Source organism: Camellia sinensis, chromosome 6 (assembly GCF_055761805.1).
Source record: "Camellia sinensis isolate YWXY chromosome 6, ASM5576180v1, whole genome shotgun sequence".
NCBI lineage: Eukaryota > Viridiplantae > Streptophyta > Magnoliopsida > Ericales > Theaceae > Camellia > Camellia sinensis.
Window position 1 is genome coordinate 15,007,537 of NC_138966.1, and position 26,437 is coordinate 15,033,973.

General features: G+C 37.0%; 2 protein-coding genes and 1 long non-coding RNA gene across 5 annotated transcripts; all 3 read left to right on the top strand.

The window, feature by feature from the left end:
* Positions 1–584: 584 nt before the first annotated feature.
* On the top strand, positions 585–2,358 carry LOC145792236 (uncharacterized). Its single transcript, XM_082873026.1, has 2 exons — positions 585–1,798; positions 1,941–2,358. Exons 1-2 carry the CDS (start codon positions 597–599, stop codon positions 2,266–2,268), a joined length of 1,530 nt encoding a protein of 509 aa, XP_082729152.1. The 5' UTR covers positions 585–596; the 3' UTR covers positions 2,269–2,358.
* Positions 2,359–3,415: 1,057 nt separating this feature from the next.
* On the top strand, positions 3,416–8,720 carry LOC145793181 (uncharacterized). Its single transcript, XM_082875933.1, has 13 exons — positions 3,416–3,751; positions 3,901–4,177; positions 4,288–4,541; positions 4,638–4,862; positions 4,935–5,027; positions 5,112–5,213; positions 5,296–5,664; positions 7,129–7,275; positions 7,435–7,644; positions 7,731–7,928; positions 8,167–8,283; positions 8,527–8,601; positions 8,697–8,720. Exons 1-13 carry the CDS (start codon positions 3,449–3,451, stop codon positions 8,718–8,720), a joined length of 2,394 nt encoding a protein of 797 aa, XP_082732059.1. The 5' UTR covers positions 3,416–3,448.
* An 82-nt stretch (positions 8,721–8,802) lies between these two features.
* LOC114265399 (uncharacterized) lies at positions 8,803–13,163 on the top strand. Of its 3 annotated transcripts, none has more exons than XR_014331992.1 (9): positions 8,803–9,453; positions 9,625–9,758; positions 9,888–10,173; positions 10,285–10,339; positions 10,456–10,504; positions 11,364–11,569; positions 12,039–12,094; positions 12,230–12,435; positions 12,804–13,163. It is a non-coding gene; the product is annotated as an uncharacterized LOC114265399 (long non-coding RNA). The 3 variants fall into 3 exon arrangements; XR_014331993.1 differs by having other exon boundaries at positions 12,230–12,379; XR_014331994.1 differs by lacking the exon at positions 11,364–11,569.
* The last annotated feature ends 13,274 nt before the right edge of the window (positions 13,164–26,437 follow it).

Consider the following 26,437-nt stretch of genomic DNA (forward strand, 5'->3'; position numbering starts at 1 on the left):
ACCCAGGTTGCAAAAACTCAGATACTTTGTTATCATTCGTTATTCAGATGCTACATGTGAAGGTAGAAAATAGGTGGAGTAATAAGTCTTTTGACAAGGTTTTGGAGATACAAAGGCGATTCTTACCAGAAGGCCACGTGGTGCCAGGGTCAATTTACGAGTGCAAGAAGTTGCTACGTGACTTGGGCTTGGGGTACGAGCTCATCGATGCATGTAAACATGATTGTGTACTATTCTGGAAGGAGAATGCTCACTTGGAAAAATGTCCCACATGTCAAGCATCTAGGTACAGAGTAAATGATAGCAAGGGTAAGAAGATCCCTCACAAGATATTGCGTTACTTCCCATTGACACCTAGGTTGAGAAGATTGTACATGTCTAGGAAGACGGCAAAAGACATGAGATGGCATAGTGATAAGCGTGTGGATGATGGTGTAGGGAGGCATCCGGCTGATTGTAAAGAGTGGAAGGAATTTGATTTGCATTATCCAGAGTTTGCCCAGGAGACTCGCAATGTTAGGTTAGGCCTAGCCACCGATGGGTTCAACCCTTTTGGGAACATGAGCACTTCCTATAGCATGTGGCCTGTCATACTCATGCCCTATAACCTCCCACCTTGGAGATGTATGAAGGCCCCATTTTTCATGATGTCCTTACTTATTCCTGGACCTAATCAACCAGGGACTGATATTGATGTCTACCTAAGGCCATTGATTGATGAGTTGAAGGAGTTATGGGAGAATGGCGTGATGACTTACGATGCCTCCACTGAACAGACCTTCCGGATGCATGCAGCTGTAATGTGGACCATAAATGACTTCCCTGCATATGGTGACTTATCCGGATGGAGAACTAAAGGTTATTTGTCTTGCCCTCCTTGTAATGATAATCCATTGTCACGCGGGTTGATCAGTAAGATTGGGTGGGTGGGTCATCGAGCTTACTTGCCTGATAACCACCTTTGGAGGAAAGACAAGAAGTTTGATGGTTTAACTGAGCTTAGAAAGAAATCCTTGGATTTACCGGTGGAAAAAGTAATGGCTCAATTGGATCAATTGCGGGAAGTCAAGTTTGGAAAGGATCCTACCAACAAGAAAAGACCACGAGAGTCTGAAGAATTGAATTGGACAAAGAAAAGCATAATGTGGGAGCTACCGTATTGGAAGAAATTAAACCTCCGACACAATCTTGATGTCATGCACATTGAGAAGAATATTTGTGAAAACTTTTACGGGACGATGTTGGCCATAGATGGGAAAAACAAGGACACGTACAAAGCACGTGATGATTTGCAAGAAATGGGCATAAGGCAAGAATTGCATCTACAGAGGAAAGATAACGGATCCGTTGTAAAGCCTCGGGCAGCCTACACATTGGATTCTCGACAAATAGATGGTTTTTGTGAATTCTTGAAGTCGATTAGTTATCCAGATGGCTATGCAGCAAACATCTCAAGATGTGTGACTTCTAAAAATGGAAGATTATCAGGCATGAAAAGCCATGATTGTCATGTCCTGCTTCAGCGACTTCTACCAATTGGCATGCGTGGTTTTGTGAACAAGGAGATCTGTACAACACTATTTGAGTTGGGCAACTTCTTCCAAGAACTGTGCTCAAAAACATTAAGGCAGACTGATTTGGAAAAAATGGAAGAACGAATTGTGCTCATACTTTGCAAGTTGGAGAAAATTTTTCCTCCAGCTTTCTTTGATGTGATGGTCCATTTGGCTGTTCACTTGCCCCGTGAGGCCATGTTTGCTGGACCGGTGCAATATCGATGGATGTACCCGATTGAAAGGTAATCATTATGAACATATGGCTATTTATTAATTTGTTATAACTAAACTATTGTACAAAAATCCACCCATAAAAGACTAATGTTTAAGAAGTAATTTTCTTGCATCAAGAAGCATAATTTTCATTGTCAATTTTTGTTGAAGGTTTCTCGGGACTTTGAAAGGGTATGTCAGTAATAGAGCACGTCCAGAAGGTTCTATCGCTGAGGCTTACATTGTCAAAGAGTGTCTTACTTTTTGTTCAATGTACTTAAAAGGGATTGATAAACCTGAACGAAATGATGATGGTGGTGAACGTGGTCCCGGGATGGAGGTCTTTACCCAAAATGCTCGTCTATTCTCACCTATCACAAGGGCTCTTGACCCTTCGCAAAATGAACGAGAAATGGCTCACTGGTTTGTGTTGTACAATAGCTCTGAGGTGGAGCCATATATTGAGTATGTATTTAAGTTTAATTACGTTTATGCATAATCGTTCCATTTTGTTTCGAACTCTCAAAGTTAATTACGTATATCACATTTCCTTGGGTAGGGAGCAGAAGAATATTTTACATAATGTACAAGGACGTGACATAAGTCGGGTACAACGGGAAGAATTTCCAAAATGGTTCAAAAATCGTGTAAGATATACTAAAGAAAATAACTGAATACAATTGTTGAAACTTTCAATTCACATTAACTTAGTACACTTGTCATATGGTGTTTTATGTAGATGAATGATTTGCGAACGAAAGGGTCACCTGAAGCAACTGACGAATTGTGGTCATTAGCAAATGGGCCTGGATCGGTAATTGACTTTTATTCTAGGTGCATCTACAATGGAATTCGATTCCATACTAGAAACCGTGAAAATCGTCGTACCTGCCAAAATAGTGGGTTGGTCGTAGAAGGGGACCATAATGGGAACCAAATTAATTTTTACGGCTACTTGTGCAAAATATGGGAATTGAAATACTTGCATGGGGGTACAGTGGTTTTGTTCCAATGTGAATGGTATGACACCGGTCACAAGAATAGAATATACTCCGATGAACATGTCACAAGTATTGATGTTACAAGACTTTGGTATAAAGATGACCAATTTGTTCTACCTAGTCAAGTAAGACAAGTATTCTATGTCAATGATACCAGCAAAGGCAAAAATTGGAGAGTCGTTGAACGTGTTAAGCATCGGGGAGTATGGGATATACCAGAGCGGGATGATGTCTCTAATGATGCTTTTCAACAGGATGAAACCACTGATGGTGTTGGGGTAGTGATCGAAGATAATGATGTTCAATACAGCAGGGGTGATATGGATCCTGAGATCATTTTCAATGATCAACTAATGGCAGAGAATTTAGTTCACAATGATGACGAGGACGACACAATCATAGAGTATAATGATGATGAAGATGATGAACTGCATAGACAACCTGATGTTGATGTAGATCCTGATATAGATCTTGATATAGATTATGATATGTAGTGTTTGATATAGATCTTGATATAGATTATGATATGTAGTGTTTAATTTTTAATTATATGGACAAGTGTTATAATTTAATAATAAATTGCTTGGTTTACATTGCATGGCATTGTTTTTCAAATTTCATAGCATTGTTTCTCTATTTCATTTCATTTAATTATATGCCATATGTACAGTTACAAAGATGTCCAGAAACGGTAAATCATTTCTTAAGCCCGGCGGCTTAGTCCAGAAGATGACGAAATATGAGAAGGATAGGAAAAAAACAATCCAGAAAAATAAAATCAGATTTGATGCTCTAGGGATAAAGTCCCTCAAGAATTCAATGTTTGGTTCTATTGAAAAGGACAATAGTGAAAGTTGTAGGGTGGGAAAGAGAAAGGTGGGCGAAACTGATAATGACGAGGACTATCAACCACTTGATGATGATGAAGGACTGAGTTCTTCAAGTGATAATGGCGAGCCTTTTGATTCTCAAGTGATTAAGGTAATAAATGTGTGTTTAAAAAGTAATTTCTCTATTTTTTTCACTTGTTATATTACTTGTGGTATGTTTAGTTATTTCAAATTTATTTTTTATTAAACAACCTTAAATTATTGAAACTGTACTAACAATTCTTTTTTATATTATGTCAGGATATTCATATGGGTCCCGGTAGGAAAACAAATAGGTGTGCAGCTCGCCTAATAGCTTCACAAATACCTAGGGAAAAGAGAACTACTGTTGATGAAGATACACTTACTCTTCCGAGACGACCTGTAACTGCACAAGTTAATCATTTAGAGAGCACACCTGAGGTCTCGACCCAACCTATCCATCTTCCCGCCTTACATACTAGGCCCGATCAGCTCCCTACCTCCGCCACTCAACCTAACCACCTTTCAAGTCCATGTATTGTGACTAACAGTGGAGGTGAGAAATAAATGACCACTTAAATGAAATGATAATTTCTTGTCTCAATATTTATTTAGTGCATTCATGTTTTATGTCGACTAAATTGAATAAAATTTTGGTCATAATAGCATCAATTCCAGTTTTGGGCAAGAAACGTGTACGAGGACCGACCCGAGGAAAGAATGTTGAGAAGATTAGAAAGGAACGTGGTGATCGAATACCCGTTACACTTAACCGTTTGACCAAAGCAATAGAAGGGGAATACGCCACACCGCTAGCAGCTGCTCTTGGTCAACAAATTCGAGTTCATGCCCCAGTTCGAAATGATGGATGGCTAGAAATTGCCTTTGGGTTAAGAGAGTCCATTGTTACAAGAGTTGGGGTAATTTGAAATATATGTGTTATATATTTAACATGTTATTTATGTTAATCGCAATGATATATAAAATATATTGAATTTTATTATTTCCAATTGCAGCAAACTTTTGACTTTGGGGACTACAATAATGATGTGGATGTGAGATGTATTATTGATCATAAGTGCCAAACTTTGTACAGTGAATGGAAAAGTAGATTACACACACACTACAAATCCCTTAAAGAAAACAATGTATCTGACCTCAAAAGTCAGATACTATATCCTTGTACAAAGGATGATTGGGAATGGATGATTGACAATTTGTGGGAAACTGATGATTGGAAGGTATTTATAAAAATATTTACTAAAGTAACATCTTCCTGTATATTAATACCTAATATTTTTTTTAATTTGTAGGTAAAGTCAGAGAATGCGATGAAAGCGAGAGGTTGTGTGAAGTATAATCATACGAGTGGCTCGAGATCATTTGCATCGCGAGCATCTATCATTGTAAGTGTAGATTTACAAATTTGAACATACTAAATTATAAATATATAATTTTTTGATTGACTAGAAAATCTAATGAAATGAAAGGTACAAGGAAGCAAACCGACTATTACGAAACTATTCGAGGACACCCACAAACGTCACCGACATGGGGGAGTGTGGATAAATAACACAGCTGAGGAACATCATGTAACCATAACTATTTCAATTTCAATAATAAATGTTTGCATTTTGATATTATGTTTTAAGCTTATTTATGTTTCATTCATAGGCCACTATGGTTTCAAAGATCGCTGAGCAATCTCAACCTAGTGTCACACATCCATTGTCTGAGGAGCAGATTTCTAGAGAAGTACTTGGGAAGAGGTCGGTCTTCTTGAAGGGATACGGGATCCGCAAGGACAGTACTTCATCTTCTACACATTTTGAGGCTCCTAACTCCGAGGTGATTGTTCTTCAACAGCAGTTAGTTGACCAGCGACAACAATTAGCTGACCAAGGAAAGCAGTTAGTTGACCAGGCTCAAAGCATGAGTACAATGCAAACTATCATTCAAATGTTGGCAGCAAAAAATGGCATAGATCTAGCAAACATTCGGGGGTTAGTTCCAAGCAACAATGCTGGTGAGGATGCATCGGGTGTAAGGGAGGATAAAACTTCTCTTGGTTGAAATAGAGGTAAATTTGACACCTCATTAAATTGATTTACTTTATTTAACCAATCCTAACATGTGTCAACAATATAAAATTATATAAACTTTGTATTACAATCCTAGCATTACAACCTTTGTATACAATAGCTTGATATATATGAAAGCTTCACAACAATTTTTTGATTAATTTTAGCTATATTTGTATATTATTGTTGAAGTTAATGCATTAATAAAATACTCATGTTTTTATCCTTTTGTTCACAGGTTGGTGATGGATGTTCGTGGTTCAGTAGTGATATATATCGTTTTGCACGTTGGCATTCATTTAATTTTTCTTTGTTTCGTTTTATAGGTTTTTCTGTTGAATGTTTATATACTTTTGGGAATTATTATGTTTTGGATTGTTGGATATAGTTAGACGCATTTTAGGATTCTTATGTTTAGTTTTGTTGGATATTTGAATAAAATTTGGGATATTGAAATGCATTTGATATTAATTTGGTTACATCTCTGTTAAGATGCTAAGCATTTTTTACTTCCATGGCTGAGGATCTCCTTCACCGTTTTTTGATTTTCTTAGTGCTCCACCAGTTGTCAGAATAATGGATTACAAGTACGACATGCACTCACAAACATTCTTCTGCTTTCTTTTTTTAATGGTGGACGCACTTTGATGCTTCGATAAAATCCTGCTCTGAGATCACGTTGATATTAATTTCTTGATGGATACATATTACATTCTACTAATATGGGGCTAATCTTTAGGAAATTTCATGGTGCATATTTTAGGAAGATTTATGTGGTCTTCACATTATTATTGCATTTTTTGGCTATCATGTCTCTCTAATATTTTAGGAAGAATTATAGGCCATGATTTTCATTGTGCTTATATTGGAAAGTCATACATCCAATAAAAAATGACTGTCTAACTGTTCTCTGTGAATTCTTTCTCATCATAACACTTTTGAAGCTGTATTCTTTATTCATTTTTTGGCTATCATGTCTCTATAATTAATTTGGGAATCAACTGGAGGAAATGGATCCATGCAGCTGGCCCCAAGTAATTGGGACAAAGGCTTGTTGAGTTGAGTTTATGTCTTGGCAATGATTCTCTTTGGATGGCTTTTAAAATGGTATGAACGATGACTGAGAATATTTTGATACCTCTGTTCTTGTTGGTAGCAGTGAGTTTTTATTTTATAATTTTTATTGTACAAGCTTTCCATCTATGTCAACCTATTTTTTGTTTTTTCCTTTCATATTATTCTTGGTTTTTGATTTTTTATTTATAAAGGTTCCCTTTACCAAGGCTGAAAGCAATTTTGGTTTTAAAAGGATATAATTAGTTGGAGATATAACTATTTGGCTTTTGCTTGAGTTTTATTAAACATCATACTTGTATAAGAAAAGAGTCAATGGAATATTTTATCTGATGACAGAGTGCATCTATAGGATTATGTTTGTTCACGTTATTATGACTTTGACAATTCACATGGTGCTGTTGAATCTGTATCTGTTGGTGAAATCAGAGTCAGCTTACGGCAGTCATTGGTTAAACTTGGGGTTGGTTTTATTTCTAAGGACCTGAAACTGCAGGTGGTAATATGTGATTTAGAAGTTGTAATGAGACCTTCAGGTAAAAGCACACAAAAAAGTCAAAATATGCTGCTTGTCCTTTTCAAAGTTAGCTTTGTGGAATTTCTTGTTTTATATTGTTCAAATTCTTACTGCAACTGCATCCTTAAATCATTTGTGTAGCTTACAGTTTACAATTACAATGGAGGTCCATGTTATCGGTGCCTATTTCCAACTCCACCTCCTACGACAGCATGTCAAAGATGCTCTGATAGTGGTGTTCTGGGAATTGATGGGTTGGTTGGGAGGAGGAAGTATAAGGAGGCTGCGGAACTTGCTGCAGAGTCACCGCAGGGAATTCTGCGCACTTCTGACACTGTTGCTAAATTTCAGGTTTTATTAACATGATATCAGCCCTAACCATTTGTCTTCAGAAGGTGTAAATGTCAAGGCCCTCATTTACTCTTTATGCTTTGCAGAGTGTTCCAGTGCAAGCTGGGCAAACACCTCCTTTGCTGCAGTACTTTGGAACTCTTTTAACTAGGGGAAAGCTCAATGCTTTTGAGTCATTGGAACTATCTCGTCTTTTTGTAAATCAGAACAAAAAGAATCTTTTGGAGAATTGGTTGGCAGAGGACAAACTTGAATGTAGCGAGGAGCTTGGAGATCTTGTGAAGGTTTGATTTGGAGGATTCGAGGACACCCATGATGTTTATTGTGCTATAGTTCTTATACAAAACTTTTCTGTAATCCTTTATTTTTAATCTTTCTGTTTCAAATTTACTCATTGTTTAAACTATACTTACAAAAATTTACCTGAATTGAAAATAATTTCCCAAAGTTGCTTGTTCTATATTATTTATCAGATCTGTTCTATTGGAATTTCTGATGTAATGAATCCTGTTTCTATTGCAGACAATGGATAATGACCTTGCACTGAAAATTTACATTAAAGCAAGAGTGACTCCAAAAGTTGTTACTGCGTTTGCTGAGAAGAGGGAGTTTGACAAAATTGTCATACACTCAAAGCAGGTGACATGCTTATGCAATTACAATCATTCAAATATGTTCTGTTTTGTGGATTTGCAGAGTTCTTGCCCAAGTTGCATACTTTGGTTCTCACTAACAATCAACTAACGAATTTGGTTGAGATTGATCCTCTTGCATCACTCCCTAAGCTGCAGTTTCTTAGTCTTCTTGATATGGAAGCAGTGTCAGTATGTCATTTTCTTCACTGTCATCAATCTGATGTCATTTTCTTGCCTTATTTTGCAGACAATGGAAAGGGACAGATCTCAAGAGACTGGTATTTTTAAGAAGAAGCCAGCTGATTTGATGCAAATCTTCAAGGTAACTTGAGGTTAAAAAGTAAACACATCCTTGTTATTGAATGATGATAGTGTGTGAATAACTACTATTCGATGATCTAATGTTCGAATGATTAGTGGGCCAATAATAATATTCCATAATCTAATGTTAAAATGATTTCACAAAACATTGGAGAATTTTGGACATTCTCTTTCTGCCCTGCTGTACAATTTGTTGGGACTGGGAAGCGATGAACCTGCAATCAATAAGGTTTCCATAAATAGACCAACTCTGTTAGTGGTCATGATGTTTTTTATTTTCCCCCAGAAGATGCTTAGTTATGTGTTTGATATGCTATGTACATGATAATGAGCAGTGATATGTGGAATAGCGATATAGTACATGGGATGAAGAGTCTAACTATGCTGTGGATCTTGAAATTACCTTTCTCACTCAATAGTTCAAGAGTCCTATTATTAATATGTCAAATTGAACTGATTAAGAATTTTGTTCACTTTAAAAAAAGTGTCCCCCAGTCCTTGCACCAATCTTATAAATCGAAGGGCACAATTCTGCTATTAGAGAGCTCATCAGTTATTTGAGTCAGTCATCTTTTCTCTGTGAAGTGACTGCATTGGCTCCCAATTGGGATTGCAAGGGGCACTGAAATGGGAATGATGTCCATTTGAAAAGATGAATGATCTGCCATATGACTTCTCTATGATTTTTGACAGGATGTACAATCTAAAGTAAGTGCTGTTGTACTTGGAAAGGAAAAACCAGTTGAAGAATCGAATCCTGAATATGAGAAACTGAAACATTATATCTTTGAGCTTGAAGATCACTTAGCTCAAGCTCAGAAGCATGTATATCGCCTAGTAAAGAGACACAGAGGTATTTAAGGACTTTATTTTTTTTGGTTCTGTGGTGTGCCAGTTTTTCAAACTTACTTTAAATCATATTTTGTGGATTATCTTCATTTATTTCGCTTTCTTCTTTGTTTGTTCTAATATTTGAATAAAATCAAATAAAATTCATTCCTAATTTTTTATTGTGTTTCCACAGAATTGGGGCAATCCCTGTCAGATTTTGGGAAGGCAGTCAAACTTCTTGGCACTTGTGAAGGAGATGCTCTTGGAAAGGTATTCTCTGAGCTTGGGGCAAAATCAGAGATTTTGTCAATTAAGCTGCAGAAGGAGGTAAGCCTCATCAATGGGGATCATCCCTTGACATTAAATTGACATGCTGTTTGTAATTTTTCTTCTAACAGATTTGGATTTACATGTTGTTTTACCTAACTGAAACTAAATTGACATGCTGTTTTGGAGTGTGGCCTTGAGGTTGGTGATATTGTTGTCTATTGCTGTGGATTGGCCTCGAGTTCTCTGGGCTTATAAGAAGGCTGCCCTGTTGCTGGGTGGGCTCTGAGTTATCACTTTTAGTTGCTGCTAAATGGAGCAAGGATCATGACATGGCAGCAGGTTCAATATTGCATTAGGAATGGGAGCTGAGCTATGCATATGTCAGTATGTTTAATTAGATGTATTCTTTATATGGAAGCAGTGTTCACTGGAATCTGTGTCAATGCCAGAGGTTTTGAATGGCAAAATAATGGTAAGATTATATATCTCATATCCTATTTCTTCCTCACATAAGTAGAGGATCATTTTGCTTTTGTTTTGCTATTTTATAACTGGCTGAAGCTGATATTTCTATAATACGCAGATTATTTCATCAGGACAGTTGGATGCCATTACAAGGGCACGCCCTATTCTCTCTGGTACAATCTACTAATGTCACTACTCTGCAACACTTGCATGAGGATTCAGTTTTTTGATCACTACTTTTAAATTTTCTATTTCATCTCTAAGACAAACTATTGTGTTTTTCAAACAGCTATGAGTGAGAAACTTTATGTTTTTGAGGGGGCACTTGGTGCTGGAAGGTGGGCTTTCTTCACAATCTTACCAATTTCTTTGTCATGTTTAGATTTTATAACAATTTGAATTGTGTTGTTGAGACAAATTTTCATATAAAATTGGTGACAATTAAATTTAGGGTAAAAGATGAAGACAAGAAGAGAGAGAGAGAGAGAGAGAGAGAGAGAGAGAGAGAGAGAGAGAGAGAGAAAAGAGAGAGAAATACAGGAAAAGGCTAATGAGAGACACCAACAGTAGGCACATGTTCTCTTCTTATACACACATATGTTTGCATTTTGTCTATCATCGATTGAACCAACCCAATTTGTATCATTAAATGCTTTCAATTTTAAGTGATCATGGTTAGAGCGCAGGATCCATTTCACAAGAGCTGACTTGAGATACCTTTAAATGAACGATCAGGCACAAAAATTTTGGCATGATCAAGCAACTCAGATTATTATGTTCTTCCTCTTCCATGATTATGTCTTATGTTATTTTATTTTGCAGTATGTAACTCTAAATTAAGTTAATAAAGTTTGATTAAGTAGCATGTACTTGTTATTTTGAAATGATAGTTGAAATGGGAGAATAAATGGAGGGAGCAAAGTCATCATTGGAGCAACATTGCTAATATATAGCATTTTGTCTCTTTTTATTGCTAAATTATAACAATATTCAACATGTAGCTATTGAACCATTGGAGACTAGAAAATTCACAAGACAGCACTAGGAAACCATAGGAGATTTTTTTTACTTGACAGGAATACAAGAACTGATAGGCTGCTTCTTAGTAGTGATATGGCTTTGATACCATGTAAATATTGGAAACAAAAAGTGGAATTAAAATTTGGTTAAAAAAAAAAAACTAATGGCTTTGCGCAGAAAACAACACCTGAATCAGTGGTTGACGGAGTTGACAAATAACGAAACTCTGTCCTTGCAACATCAAGTCCAGGCAGTTGCTCCTTTAGTGTTGCAGCAGTACTTTCTGATACAATTCAGAAGATGTTGTCTGATGTTTCTTTGGCCATCTCCTCACTGACAAATAGAAAAACCAGGGATCAGATCATGATTCTCAACTCAAAAAGGTGCAGCATTCTTGTTTTTCAACAAGCTTTATACCTTGTCCATTTCCTTCACCGTCAAATTTCTTCTCCCCCACTTATTGTTTACGACACCAATCTGTATTGAGAATTCACAAATGACAATTATATTATATTTACATGACTTTTCTTTTGGTATTTGATTGATGCATATTTTGTGCGATCCCAATAAGTCTTTGCATTTTTGGTTGTTGTTAGGAATCAAATGTCTATTGTTATGACCGATTCAGACGTTTTCTGTCTTGATCTTGATAGAGATTTGTTGTTGATAGCTTGTCTTCATCTGTACCAGACCAAAAGAAAAAAAGAAAAAAAGCTTGCTTTGTAATAATCAAAAGTGGTTTGAACATCACTCTAAATGGATGGGTGCTTCAATGGAATCATAATATATAATCTTACATTAGGACTTTTTGTTTCGGAAATTAACTATTTTGTTGTTTTTAAACCTTTCTAGGTCGCTTAGGTATTGTCGATCATGATGTAGTTCAGCTTAACAATCTGCACAGGCAGGTAGGACTCTCAATTGTATTCTGATATTTGTAAATCTTCTTTGATGGAGATGATGATGATATTGCTATAAGTGCTTCCAGGGAGAGAATCAAATTTGTAATTCTTCATCAGCTAACTTGTATTACTATACTGCAGATTATCCATACTGAAGCATATATTGGTCAGTCAAAAGTGGAATCTGCTGCTGCTGCTTGTCACTCATATGTAACACTGGATTGACTGACTACTTTGAAAACCTGGTCACATTCTAAAGCAATGAAGAGAGCCATCAGTGAACATTGTGGTGTATGGACAATCCCAATGCTTAGTTACTTTTACTGTTTCCAGTGCATTGGTATAAGGTTAGCTTGGTAAACATTGTGGTGTACTTGAATTGAGTGTTTTTATATAATTTACTCTCCTAGTGTAAACATGACAGCCAGGGAATTAGTTTGAATTTTTACTTGACTTCTGTTAACCTGATGGCTTAAAAGTTACTAAGAATTGTATAGTTTTGAGGGCTGTTTGAACAATTGATCGATGACAAACATGGTAAACTGATTTCTGAGCATTTTGTATAGTTTTGTTGCTGGTTTTGTTTGATTTGTTTTCTGACTGTTCTGGAAAATAAGGTTAATTGCTGCGTCAATTCTGATTTGGTTATATGATTTTGTTTGGGTTGTTGAGTTGAAATGGTTTTCTGAACTGGTGATGATCTGTGTTGCATCAGTTTGCTGATCTGCTATACTAATCTGCTATTCTTCTGGTGCTGCTGTGATGTTGCTGTTGTTGCTGAGATGCTGTGGTGATGCTGCTGTGATGGTGATTGTTACGATGAGGTGCTGCGGTGTTGTTGATGTTTGGAAGGGTGTAGGACTTTTTGTCCAATCTGTAATAGATCAGGTTTTCATTAATGGGGGTTGTCATTAGGTGTAATTTCGGGCAACTGCTGGTGTTTTGGATGGAAGGGTATGGAGGGGGTATTTTGTGTGATTTCATATCAATGTTATTAGTTTGTTATAGTGGTGCCTGAGGGATGCCTCTTGTAAAGCTGTAAATCTTTTAAAAAATTATAAATGAGTTTGAATTATTTTTGCCGTTGTAAATTTGTCGTTGTTAAAAAAATAAATCTTTCTCGACAAATAACTTGTCGGTAAATGTGTAGCCAAAAGTTTATTTTTGCCTACTCATATTGTGTTGCTAAAAGTGTATTTTTTGCCAATGCCAATTTGTCGTTGCCAAAACTAAAGCTTTATCGACAACCAAATCGTTGGCAAATGGCAACATTTACCGACGTAAATGTGTCGCTAAAAGATACTTTTCCCCACTCATATTGTGTTGGTAGAAGTGTATTTTTTGCCAATGCTAATTTGTCGTTGCCAAAAGTAAAGCTTTAGCGACAAACAAATCGTCGGCAAATGGCAACATTTACCGACGTAAATGTGTCGCCAAAAGTTTACTTTTGCCGATGCATATGTTGTTGCTAAAAGTATATTTTTTGCCCATGCAAATTTGTGTCGCGAAAAGTGCCACACAATCATCATATTTGAATGACTTTTACCAACGCAAGGTAAATTACCGACGATGGATGGAGGCTTTTAGCGACGACTATGTTCGTCGCTAAAGGTATAACTTTTACCAACGCAATGATAATTTCGTCGGCAAAAACTTTTGCCAACTCACTTTTGCCTACGGGTTGCCAACGTAGCTTTGTGTGTCGGCAAAACTCTTTGCCAACGAATTTTTCCTTTTAGCAACATATTTTGTTGCGTTGCGAAAAATGCAATTTCTTGTAGTGTAATAACATTCCGGAAAACGTATCCACGCGGTAAACCGTCCGTGGCAAAACAAGACGAAGCAAGAGAGGCATCTCAAACAAGGGTGCTACAAAAGTTTAGAGTCCTCTAGCACATGGGACTTTCAAGGCAAGATGTGCTGTGAAAGTTTAGAGTCCTCCAGCACGAGGGACCTATGTTACAAAGGCCCGTAGCCCTTTAACACTAGAGTACAAATCAAGGGTGCTGCGAAAGTTTAGAGTCCTCCAGCACAAGGGACTTTCAAAACAAGATGTGCTGCGAAAGTTTAGAGTCCTCCAGCACAAGGGACTTTCAAACGAGATGTGCTGCGAAAGTTTAGAGTCCTCCAGCACAAGGGACTTTCAAACGGGATGTGCTGCGAAAGTTTAGAGTCCTCCAGCACAAGGTACTTTCCGAGAAGGTCATCAAGACAAGCTCATACTTGGTATACAAAGCAGAGACAATTATTCATGCTTAACAAACACTTTCAAAACAAAGCAAAGCAAGGTCTTTATCAAAACGTATAACATAGCTTTATTAAAAATACCACTCACCTAGTTCTTCAAACGTGGGGGTCAAGGCAAGTCCAAGTCCTACAAACGCATGGCAAAGTCTATTGAATGCACTACTCAAAACAAGTCTAGCTTACATGCAAATGACCTCGGCATTCTTCAAAAACTAAGTCAATCAAATCGAAACACAGTTTCTTATCTTTGGAAAAACACGCTGGGCAACTACCAGGTCTAGGCCGAGGTCCCACACCTCCTTGCCGAGGTGTAGCCTCGATGGCCACATTCAACAGCGAAGTTGGGAAAATCTGGGTTTCCCTCTAGATAAACATGAAGAACATGAGTATGAAGAAGATGAACGCAAAGATCAGAACTTGCTATTACAAAAGCTGAGATTTCATGCTATAATTTCAAAACATGGACCTGGGTACCCACACTCAAGGATCTTATCAAAACAAACACAAAAGCATGAGCCTTAATGCAAGCTTTCGGATCAAACGAGGCTTTTCTTCAAAAACACATGAAAATCGTTTACTCTTTCTAAAACCAACTTTAAATCGATGAATGGCGTGTAGAACAGGTTTGATTGTGCAATGCAGCTAGATAATGAATAAGAACAACAAGAATAGGTTAAGATTCTAACCTCAAATCTCGAATCTAACGGCTCAAGCTCCAACGATCAAGCTTGGAAGTTCACTCTCTCTAGCTCAAACTTCCCTTTCTTCTTCCTAGAGCTTCTCTCTCTAAAAGGCAAGATTGATACAAAAAGGTATGCTCCTCACGACAATCACTGACTTAATCCCTCTGTCGGGACACGTGGCATCGGCTGATAGGCTCTACTCGAAAAGGTGACTGACCTGACAAGACAAGACCAAGACAAAGCGTACTCGACAAGCTAAACAACAAGAGTACTCCGGCAAGTGATGACCTCGGCTAAAGGCAAAGCTTCGGCACGCAGGGTAACAACGACATCGGCTTGGAGGGACAACACGTGACTAAGCTGTGCTACACCTTGGCCTAGATGTGCCACACCTCAGTCTAGGTCATACCATTCCAGGAACAAAATCACTCATGCAAGGATCAAGGATCTAGAACACCTAGATATTAACATCTCGGCCTAGGCGACGCGAACCTCGGCCCAGATGGTGACATCTCGGCCAATATGCCAGGGTGAAGGTGGAGGTCAACCAAAGGGGTTCCAAGATAGTTCTAAGTGATAAAGATCTCGAAGGTGCCTAGGCTTAAGATGACCTCGGCAATACACTAGTCAAGAACAAAGCATGCAAGCAATCATTCAAGCAAAACAAGACAAGATTTGCAATTGCAAATATTAATACAAGATCATCCATAAATGTATGCAAGTATGACTAAGTCAAAATGAGGGTTATTACACAAACAATGAGACCCTTTATTTTTTATTTATTTATTTATTTATTTATTAACTTTTCTTTCTTGTGGACACTCACTGGTGGCATGCACACTCAAGAGTATGGAGACCAAACCAGAGAAGAATGAAATAAAAAAGGATGGCTTGGTTGGTACCTCTGAGGTAGCCTTTTCCTAATGCCGGACTTCAAAGAACTGAGGGAGGAATCGTGGAAGTGAAAAATGATGGTAGATGGTTAAGAGACTTAACATTACCCATGATATACTAGTATAGGTCAATTCCTCTGTAAAAGTACAAGAAACACTGTTAGTGGTCCATAGAGAACTTTGATCACTTGTACGGAAACCCCTGCAACAGTTAATCTCTGGAATGTGTACAAAATGAGAGCATGAAGTCAATGAGTGTGGACATTCAGAATGAGCTATGAACAAAGAAGAATGAGATCTTTTAAGCAAAAATGATCAGTGTTCATATAAATTTAGATGTAAAGATGACAGGAATCAATGACAATGAGATTATAGCACCCAAGTACATAAAAAAACAATCACTCACTCCCCCTCAAGAAACAGGTAACACCCTAATGACTGAGCACTACACCCAAGGTCTTTCTAAGGAACTCAAACCGAAGAAGATCAAGGGGTTTTGTAAAAATATCAGCTTTTTGGTACTCAGTGGATGTTCAAGAACAACAAGGCCTTCTTCCACCAACTCTCGAATAAAATGATGACGAATGTCAATGTGTTTGGTGCAATAGTATTGGACAGGATTCTTTGAAATGTTTATGGCACTTGTATTATTACAGAAAAGAGTGAGAGTGTTCTGATCTATTCCATAATCATGAAGCATTTGCTTCATCCACAGCATTTGTGCACAATAACTCCTCGCAGCAATGTACTCAACATCAGCATTTGAAAGGGAGATGGCATTTTCCTTTTTGCTATGCCAGGCAACCAAATTATTCCCAAGGTAAAAACACCGCCCGGATGTACTCTTCCTATCATCAGCACACCCTGCCCAGTTGGCATCAGAAAAACCAGTACTTTCAGCTGTAGTATTAGTAGAAAACCAAACCTCATACCCCAATGTCCCATTTACATATTTAATGATGCGTTTGACTGCAAGAAGATGAGACTCTTTAGGACTGGCTTGGTAACGAGCACAAACACCTACACTGAAGGCAATATCAGGACGACTGGCTGTGATATAAAGAAGACTCCCTATCATACTCCTATAAAGGGTAGGATCAACATCAATACCAGAGGAATCTTTGGAAAAGTGAAGATTGGTGCTCATGGGAGTACGTGCATGTTTGGCAGACTCAAGACCAAACTTTGACACAAGATTTTTGGCATACTTAGCCTGGGAAACAAACATACCCGAAGGAGACTGTTTAATTTGAAGACCCAAGAAATAAGACAACTCTCCCATCATGCTCATCTCAAACTCATGTGTCATGCAATTCGAAAAATATTTCACCAGATAATCAGCAGTGGATCCAAACATAATATCATCAACATAAATCTGAGCAACAAGAATATGAGACTTAGTATGTTTCACAAATAAGGCTTATCCACACTACCCCTTTGAAAGTCATTATCAAGAAGAAAGGTAATAAGTCTATCATACCAAGCCTGAGGGGGCTTATTTCAACCCATACAAAGCCTTGTCTAACTTGTAGACATGGTTTGGACATTTAGGGTCCTCAAACCCTTTTGGTTGCTCAACATAAACCTCTTCTTTCAAGTACCCATTCAGAAAGGCACTTTTCACATCCATTTCATACAATTTGAAACCAAGAAAACATACAACACCAAGTATAATACGAATAAATTTAAGACGTGTAACTGGGGCAAACGTCTCATCATAGTCAACACCCTCTACTTGTGTGTAGCCTTGAGCAACCCACCTGGCTTTATTTCAAACCACAGTACCATTCTCATCAGATTTATTTTTAAAGATCCACTTGGTACCTATCACATTCATGTCTCTAGGTCTGGGAACTAGAGTCCAAACATTGTTACGTTCAAATTGACCTAATTCATCATGCATAGCATTTACCCAACTATCATCCAGTAAAGCCTCTTTAATATTCTTAGGTTCAATTAACAAAACATAACACATATGAGATACCTCATCCTAAATTTGTCTTCGGGTTTTCATTCGGTCCGATATACTTCCAATCACTTGTTGAGGTGGATGATTCAGTTTCACCCTTGCTGATAGTTTGAGCTCAGAACTTGTGGTGACAAAAGCATCAGAAGTGGTATCTCTCTATGCACTCTTTGGACTCTGACTTACCTGAGAAGATGGTGCAGTCTTAACTTCTTGGGCTTGAACCTCAGCTTCACTTTGACTTTGTGGTACAGTATCCAGGATTGGAGACTCACCATATTCATCCTCATTTATCGCTGGAGTAGGGGAACCTGTGTCATCTATAACCACATTGATTGATTCCATTAAAGAAGAGGTTTGCAAGTTATAGACTCGAAAAGCTCTACTAGTGGTCGAATACCCTAGAAAAATACCCTCATCACTTCGGGAGTCAAATTTACCCAAAGGCTCTCTATCTTTGAAAATGTAACACTTACTTCCAAAAGTTTTGAAGTATTTTACATTAGGTTTCAATTCCTTCCACAATTCATATGGAGTTTGTAAAGTGCTGAGCCTTAAATACACACGATTTATGACATAAACAGCAGTATTTAGGGCTTCAGCCCAAAACTTTGGAGGAAGTTTCTTTCTAAGGAGCATGACTCTATCCATCTCTTGAACAACCCTGTTCTTCCTCTCAACCACTCCATTTTGTTGTGGAGTTATAGGTGCAGAAAATTCATGGTTAATTCCATGCATATCACAAAAATCCGAAAACAAACTGTTTTCAAACTCACGATCATGATAAGTTCAGATTCTTATGATACGCCCAATGGAAACACCTTGTTCATTTTGGATTTTAAGGACTAAGGCCTGGAAAGCATCAAACGTATCAGATTTTTTTCTTAAAAAATTTACCCAAGAAAATCAAGTAAAATCATCAATAGTTAAAAAAATGTATCTTTTACCTCCGATACTTTCAGTGCGAGTGGTTCCCATAAGATCCATATGAACTAATTCAAGAGGACGTTTGGTTGTAAAGTTGTTCACCTTTTTATGAGGGGCACGAGTTTGCTTCCCAAGTTGACATGGTCCACACACATGATTCAGATTCTTACCCAATTTAGGTACTCCTCTCACAAGCTCTTTGTTGGCTATCTTAGTTAGGTCTTTGAAATTCATGTGACCTAATCGTTGATGCCATAAATCAATGTTACTTATGATGGCTGAGTGACAAGTGAGATCATTAGTAGTAACAATCCCATAGCAGTTATCAGATGTGCGAACCCCATGCAAGACAGTATTTCCCTTTTTATCCAAAATTTCACATTTATTTTTTGAAAACAATACTTCATGGTGGAAATCACACGTTTGACTAATGCTCAAAAGATTTGCTTTAAGACCATCAACAAGTAAAGCATTTTCAAGCTTGGGAAGACCAGCTACACTTATAGAGCCCTTACCAATGACTCTAGAAATGCAACCATCTCCAAAGGTAACAATTCCTCTTTCATATTTTTCAAGGGAGGTGAAGTAGGATTTGTCACCTGACATATGATGAGAGCACCCACTATCAAGATACCACATGTATGAGTCACGTGTTTTTAGAGCAGTGTGAACAACTAAACAAGTCAAATAATCTTTTCTTACCCAAATCTTTTTGGTCTTAACAAAATCAGGTTTGGTGGTCTTGGTAAATGTCATGGCGTTGTGAACACCCTCATGTATCTTGGTGTTCTGCCTAGACATGTAAGGTTGTCTCCTAGCCCAAAAAGTATTTGAATTTCTACCCTTTTGAGACACCTTACCAAACAATTCAAAGCAATAAGGACGAATGTGGCCATACCTACCACAATGATGACAAATAAAAACAGGTTTTACCTCCCTTTTGTTGATCTTACCACCTTTAGGTAGATAAAGAGAGGGATCACCCTGGTGTACCTCCTTTGCTCGAGTCTTCAGGTCATATGATGTAGATGTTTGTCCCTTGTGAGCTGTTGCATTACCATATCCTAGCCCACTCTTGTCATAACCCATTTGTTGGGACCCGAGGATGTCTTCTAATGATTTGGAACCTTTGTTCCACATGGCAATTGTGGCTCTAGCAATTCGAAGTTCTTCATCTTTGTGACAAACCATCTTTTCCAATGTAGCTTGTGACATCTCAAGCCTTTCAAGCATTTCTTCATAGGTGGAATACACTTTCAGGAGTTCATTCCTTTCAGTTTCACTGGATAGAAGTTTCCCACATAGATCTTGTCTGTCACTAAAGATCTTGATAACATTCTACTTTGCTGTTGCAAATTCTCCTTTTAGCTTGATATTCTTGCTTTCACATGCTTTGAGCTTGAGAGTGAGTTTGCCATTGATCTTGGAGTAATTCAGAGATTCATCGTAAAGCTTTTCGTAAGCTTGTTGTAGATCATCACCAGTAATCTCATCATTGTCTTCTGACATTTCATCATCTTCTTTTTGCTCCTCATTCTCCTTGACCTCTTCCAGTCGAGCAACTAAGGTAGGAAAGATGATAGATGGTGGTGAAAAAGACTCTCATCTTTCATGGAATTAACTCAGAATGTCCCATGCATCTTTAGCCTTTGTGCAGTGAGTAACCCGTTGTTCTTCATCAGAAATTGCTCCACGAATAGTAATCAGAACTCTCTGATTGCTCGGATTGTTAGCACTTTCAACATCCTCTTCAATGGCTTGCCAACCTTCTGGGTCAAAAGCTCTCAGAAACGCCCTCATTGTGATCTTCCAATACAAGTAATTACTCCCATCAAAGGTGGGAGCATGATGCAGATTTTGACCGTGAGTAAATTCCACTGGCTTCGGAAGAGGTTAAGTGAAAGGGGACCAAAACGCCATGAAAGCACTATCCCCGTCTTCACCGGATTCAGCTTATTCGGGTTCTTGTTCCGACCCGCTTTCATCATCCCAAGTCACTGTGTACACTTTCTTTTGATTCTTTTTCGAAGGGCATTCAAGGGCAATATGACCAAACCCTTGACATTCATAACACTTGACCCCTTGACCCTTTACAATCTTCTTTTCAGTTTTTGGAGCAAGTTTAGGTGGAAAAGTTTTGGGTTTATCATTAATCTTGTCTTTTGAACTAGGGTCTCTGAAATTAGGCTTCTTTTTCTTTAAATTTTTTTTGAACTGTTTAGTAAACATAGCTGTCATCTCAGACTCTAAATCAAACTCAGTCTTAGGAGTTTTTGCAGTCTCATGAGCACTAGTGAAAGCCACACTATCTTTTTGTTTTTTCTTTGAAATCTGGTGGGCTTCATAAGTCTGGAAATTTCCAACCAATTGATCAAGCTTGAAGGTATCAACATCCTGAGCCTCCTTAATAGCTGTCACTTTTGATTGGAACCTCTCGGGTAAAGACCTCAAAATTTTTCCAACAACTTTAACTTCAGGGATTTTTTCACCGAGAGTGAAACAGGAATTCACGATATCACTAAGTTTAGCATAAAAATCATCAAACGTCTCATCATTATGCATAAAAAAAAGGTTTCAAAGGCAAAGGTGAGACGTTGAAGTTTTGACCTTTTAACAGAAGTAGTACCCTCGTGAATCGTTTCAAGAATATCCTAAGCCTCTTTTTCTACCTCACACGTGCAGATATGACGAAACTCTTCAGGTGTGACAGAGCAAAAAAGGGAGTTGAGAGCCTTACTGTTCTAACTTGAGTTTTGATAATCGGTTGTGTCCCATTTATCAAGGGGTTTGGGAATATCAATACCATCAATGGTGACAATAGGTTCACTCCACCCATAGATCACATAGTGCCAAACTTTTTCATAGATGGATTTTAAAAACGCTCTCATACGAGCTTTCCAATAAGAATAGTTTGTACCATAAAGCAACAGAGGTCTATGGGTCGAATTACCTTCATGAATTGAATCCATAACACCAATAACACAAAATCACACTCCTATAGTTTTGATAAAAACAAAGAGTGACCTGCTCTGATATCAATTGAAAATCCTAAGTGATTCGTGATTAGACTAAGATTCAAATATTCCAATTCCCAATCAAAGAAAGCACACAATCTAAATCATCAAGCACTTACGAAAATGATTTAGATTGTTGCTTTCTAAAAACAATAAATCGACATAAACGATTTTTACATGAAAAAATCACAATTGAAGCACCTTCAATTATGATCAAAAACCATGGGCGAAACGCCACTAGTCAATCCACTACTGAAGAAAGAAAGATTACAAAGACAACTAACAAATTACCAAACGCATCCAATTTGTCTTCAAATCTTCTGTAAATCTTTCACCACAGCCTTCGTCTCGAAATTGACTAGTGTGAAGTTGAATCCACAACTTCTATTGTCGAATTAACGACCACGCAAAGTATCAAACTCCTTTGACGCTCCACGCTTGAATCTCCGGATTCCATCGAAGAAGAACACTCTTAAATATGAAGAAACAAACTCCTTGATGTTTTCTTATCAGCACATGAGTTGAATACTCAATAAGAACATCAAGGAAAACTAGCCAAACAAACCCCAAAACAAAACCCTAGAGCTCCCAAAACAGATCTAGGAGACTTAACCCTAAAATAAGGCTTAAACAGATATATATAGAAAACAGCGGCCGCGCACTCCGCTCGAGCGCAGGTTAGTCCGCTCGAGCGGATCCACTAAAACACGCGTGTGAATAAACAAGTTTCCGCTCGAGCGTTGGAACCTACGCTCGAGCGTGAAATCACACTTCTCAGTATTTTTGCAGACATCCCCAACTATTGAGATAGAACACATTCCGCTCGAGTAGCAATGGTCCTGCTCGAGCGGGAAAGCCAAAAACAAGGAAAAAATTACAACTTTATAAACCAGAGTTTGTTCGCGGATTTGACAACAACAAAGGGACCTGATAGAGTTATTTACACTAACACCCCGAAATAATTGAGAAGTATCACTTTGACCTCTTAAACTATAAAAGCATGCAAATAGACCCCCTAAATAATTTAGAAGTATTAGTTTGACCTCCTAAACTATAAAAGTATACAAATGAACCTTCTAAACTATTGGCATGTTTCACTTTGACCCATTCTATTAAAACACTATAAGTTAAACTGAATTTTCAAACATTTTTTAAACGAAAATACCATTTAACACTTTATATATTTGCAATTTCATTATTAGTCTTTTAATTTTTTTTAAATATAAGCATTCATTCATTATTATTGTTTAATTATTATTTTTTAAATATTCTTTGTAAATATATTTTGGTAGAAAAAATATTTTTAAAAAATAATAAAATAGGAAAATGAGGAAAATTGAGAAGAAGGACATTGGGTGTGTTATACAAAGTGTTTAAGGGTATTTTCGTCTAAAAAATGTCAATGTAGTAATAGAATGGGTCAAAATGAAACGCAACAATAGTTTAGGGGGTCCATTTGTATATTTTATAGTTTAGGGGGATACTTCTCAATAGCTTAGGGGGTCCATCTATATGCTTTTATAGTTTACAGGATCAAAGTGATACATCTTAATAATTTAAGGGATTTCTGTGTAAATAACTCTAAGAAAATACTATAAACACCTCAAATAAAGTACACCAAATAGTCTTGATATTTTTTTCTTGTTTTAAAATAATATTTTAGCAAAAATTATTTGACGAGTGGGGAATTTCGGCATCGATATTATTGGTATAACATATAAAAGACAAAAAAAAAAAAAAAACCAAATATGGTTTTTTTTTAATTTATTTTTAGTGATTTTTTAAATATATTTTTTTAAGGGACTTTTTTTAAGTTCCCTAATATTACAATTTTCGGAGATAAAGTACATCCAAAACTTTTATACTAGCTGAGATCCCTCAAAAACATGTGCATTTTACATCCAAATTTATTGGACCAAAATAGTGATAGAAAAAAACGATCGACAGAGAAAAACGATTGAATTTACTTCTCTCTCCATTTTTTTCGGCTACTAATCTTTTTGAAATTTCTCTAAGCAATTCTAAAATTTATTTGAATGAAAATTCTAAAATGTCTCTACACATCGTCCCGGACATCCGTCCCCATAATATTTTGATACGAAAATCTAAGTGTGATTTCTTTGGCTTGTTTGATTTTCACTGAAATTTCTCTAGACACATCGCAATTCCCTTAGAATTTCTCTGAGTCTGTTTGTGTATCCATGTATTTGTATGTTCATGTGTGAAATTTATCTGCTAACACACACTACTACTTCTCCAACATATTGATTTTCTCCGGCTATCACACATATACACTACTTCTCTAGTTATGTATTTCTTTGAGATGTAAATTTTCTATTCTCACTTTACACTTTACACACTTAATATTCTCTTTAGCGCATGGAATTTCTCTGCAAATATAGTTAGAGAAATTTACTTTCTTGTGCACTTGATTTTCATTGGACACATTAAACAATTGTATGTTGATTTCTCTGGCACATTTTATTTTCTCTGAAATTTCTTTGCCATATTGATCTTCTTTGGCCATCACACACTTGCAATCTAACTTGCATATAAAATTTCTCTACAAATGTAGTTAGAGAAATTTACTGATCAAAAATCAATGAACAACGAACAACTCGAAATCAACTTCACCGGAACAATGAACAACAAACACGATCAAAAATCAACGAACATGATGGATTTTGTAGTTGGCTTGCCTTGTACATCTAAAGGTAAGGATTCTATTTGGGTCATTGTTAATAAATTGACCAAGTCTGCCCATTTCTTACGTCTGAAATCTTTTTACAACGTGGACAAACTTGCTACCTTGTATATAGATGAGATTGTTAAACTTCATGTTGTGCATGTTTCTATTGTCTTGGATAGAGATTCCAAATTTGTATTTAGATTGTGGTAGAGCTTGCAAAAAACAATGGAAATAGAATTGAGGTTCAGTATCGCATTTGATCTACAAATCGATGACAATCAGAGAGGACGATACAGACTTTGGAGGATATGCTTCATTTGTGTGCCATGGACTTCAAAGGGAGTTGGGAAACTCATTTACAGTTGGTAGAATTCGCCTACAACAACATTTTCTAAGAAAGTATTGTCATGGCACCGTATGAAGCACTGTATGGGAGACCATGTAGATCATCAATTTGTTGGACAAAAGTTGGAGATAAGCCAATGTTGAGGCCCGAAATTGTTCAAGTTACCACTGAGAAGATCAAGGTTATTCAACGACTCAAGACTACTCAAAGTTGCCAAAAGAGTTATGCTGATTTAAAAAGAAGGGCCTTGGAGTTCGAGGTTGGATATCATGTATTTTTAAAGGTTACTCCAATAAAGGGCCAAACTCGATTTGGGAAAAAAGGGAAAGTTATCTCCATGGTATATAGGACCATTTGAGATTTTGGAAAAGATCAGCCCAGTAGCATACTGGTTAGCATTTCCACCAGAGATAAAGCAAATTCACAATGTATTCCACATTTCTATGTTACGGGGTTATGCTGGAGATCCTTCTTATGTGATTGATTATCGCCGTTTGGTTATTGATGGAGACTTGGAATATGAAGAATGGCCTATTCAAATTATTGATCGCCAAGTGAAACAATTGAGAAACAAAACTATACCAATGATGAAGGTAGAATAGAGAGAACACTATGGGAAGGACGCCACTTGGAAAAAGAAGATGAAATGAGAATGAGGTACCCTAGTTTATTGCCAAGCTAAGGTAAGACAAGTTTGAAGGACCAAACTTCTTAAGGAGGGAGGAATGTGACAACCAACTATTTACGCATAATGCATATCATATTATTATTGCATTTATCCTTATGTTATATGCTTATGTGATGTAGGACTTACTAGAATTAGAAAAGAGAAGAAGAACTTGGTTGAAACCTCAAGTGTAAGAAACTATTTGTTTGAGCCTTGAATTAGGGGATAACTTTAGACTTGATTTGAGAATGATAAGATGTGTTTTAGCACTAATTGAGGAGCTTAAAGGTCCTAGTGTAATGTGCTTGTCCATTTCATGCTATATGAATTTTTGTTAATCGGGATTAGTGTTAATTAAGTATAATTAGTGGGCCTTAATCCGGATTAATTAGGCTAAGTAAGGTTAATTATAAACCTTGATTCATTAGTCCTAACCTAGATTACCTAAACTAAGTAAGCAAGATTAGACAAATTAATTAAGCAAGCAAGCAACTTACCTCATTTTGTTCTACACCATCTTGGTCCCATTTTTCTTTGTAGTAGAGAGAGAGATGGGGGGTGGGCTAGAATCATATAGTACGAAGAGCGGAAGAGAAGAAGAAAGAAAGAAGGAGAAAAAGAAGAAAAGAAAGAAGAAAGAAGAAGAAAAACAAACCCTAGCTCAAATTCAACCTAGGAAGTATTCTAAGGTAAGATTTCACCCCTAATTCTTGTAATAAACTCTCCTAGCATCTAAGAACAAGAAAAAACTAGGATTAAATTTGACTAGAAATGGAAAAAAAATGAAGGAGATTGAACTAGGATGAAGAACATGCGAGATGATCCAAATTTTTGTTGATTTGATCTTGTTCTTGATGTTTTTGATTCATAGAAAGTGACAATTCCACATTTAGCCACGTTTTTTGCTTGTTAGGTGC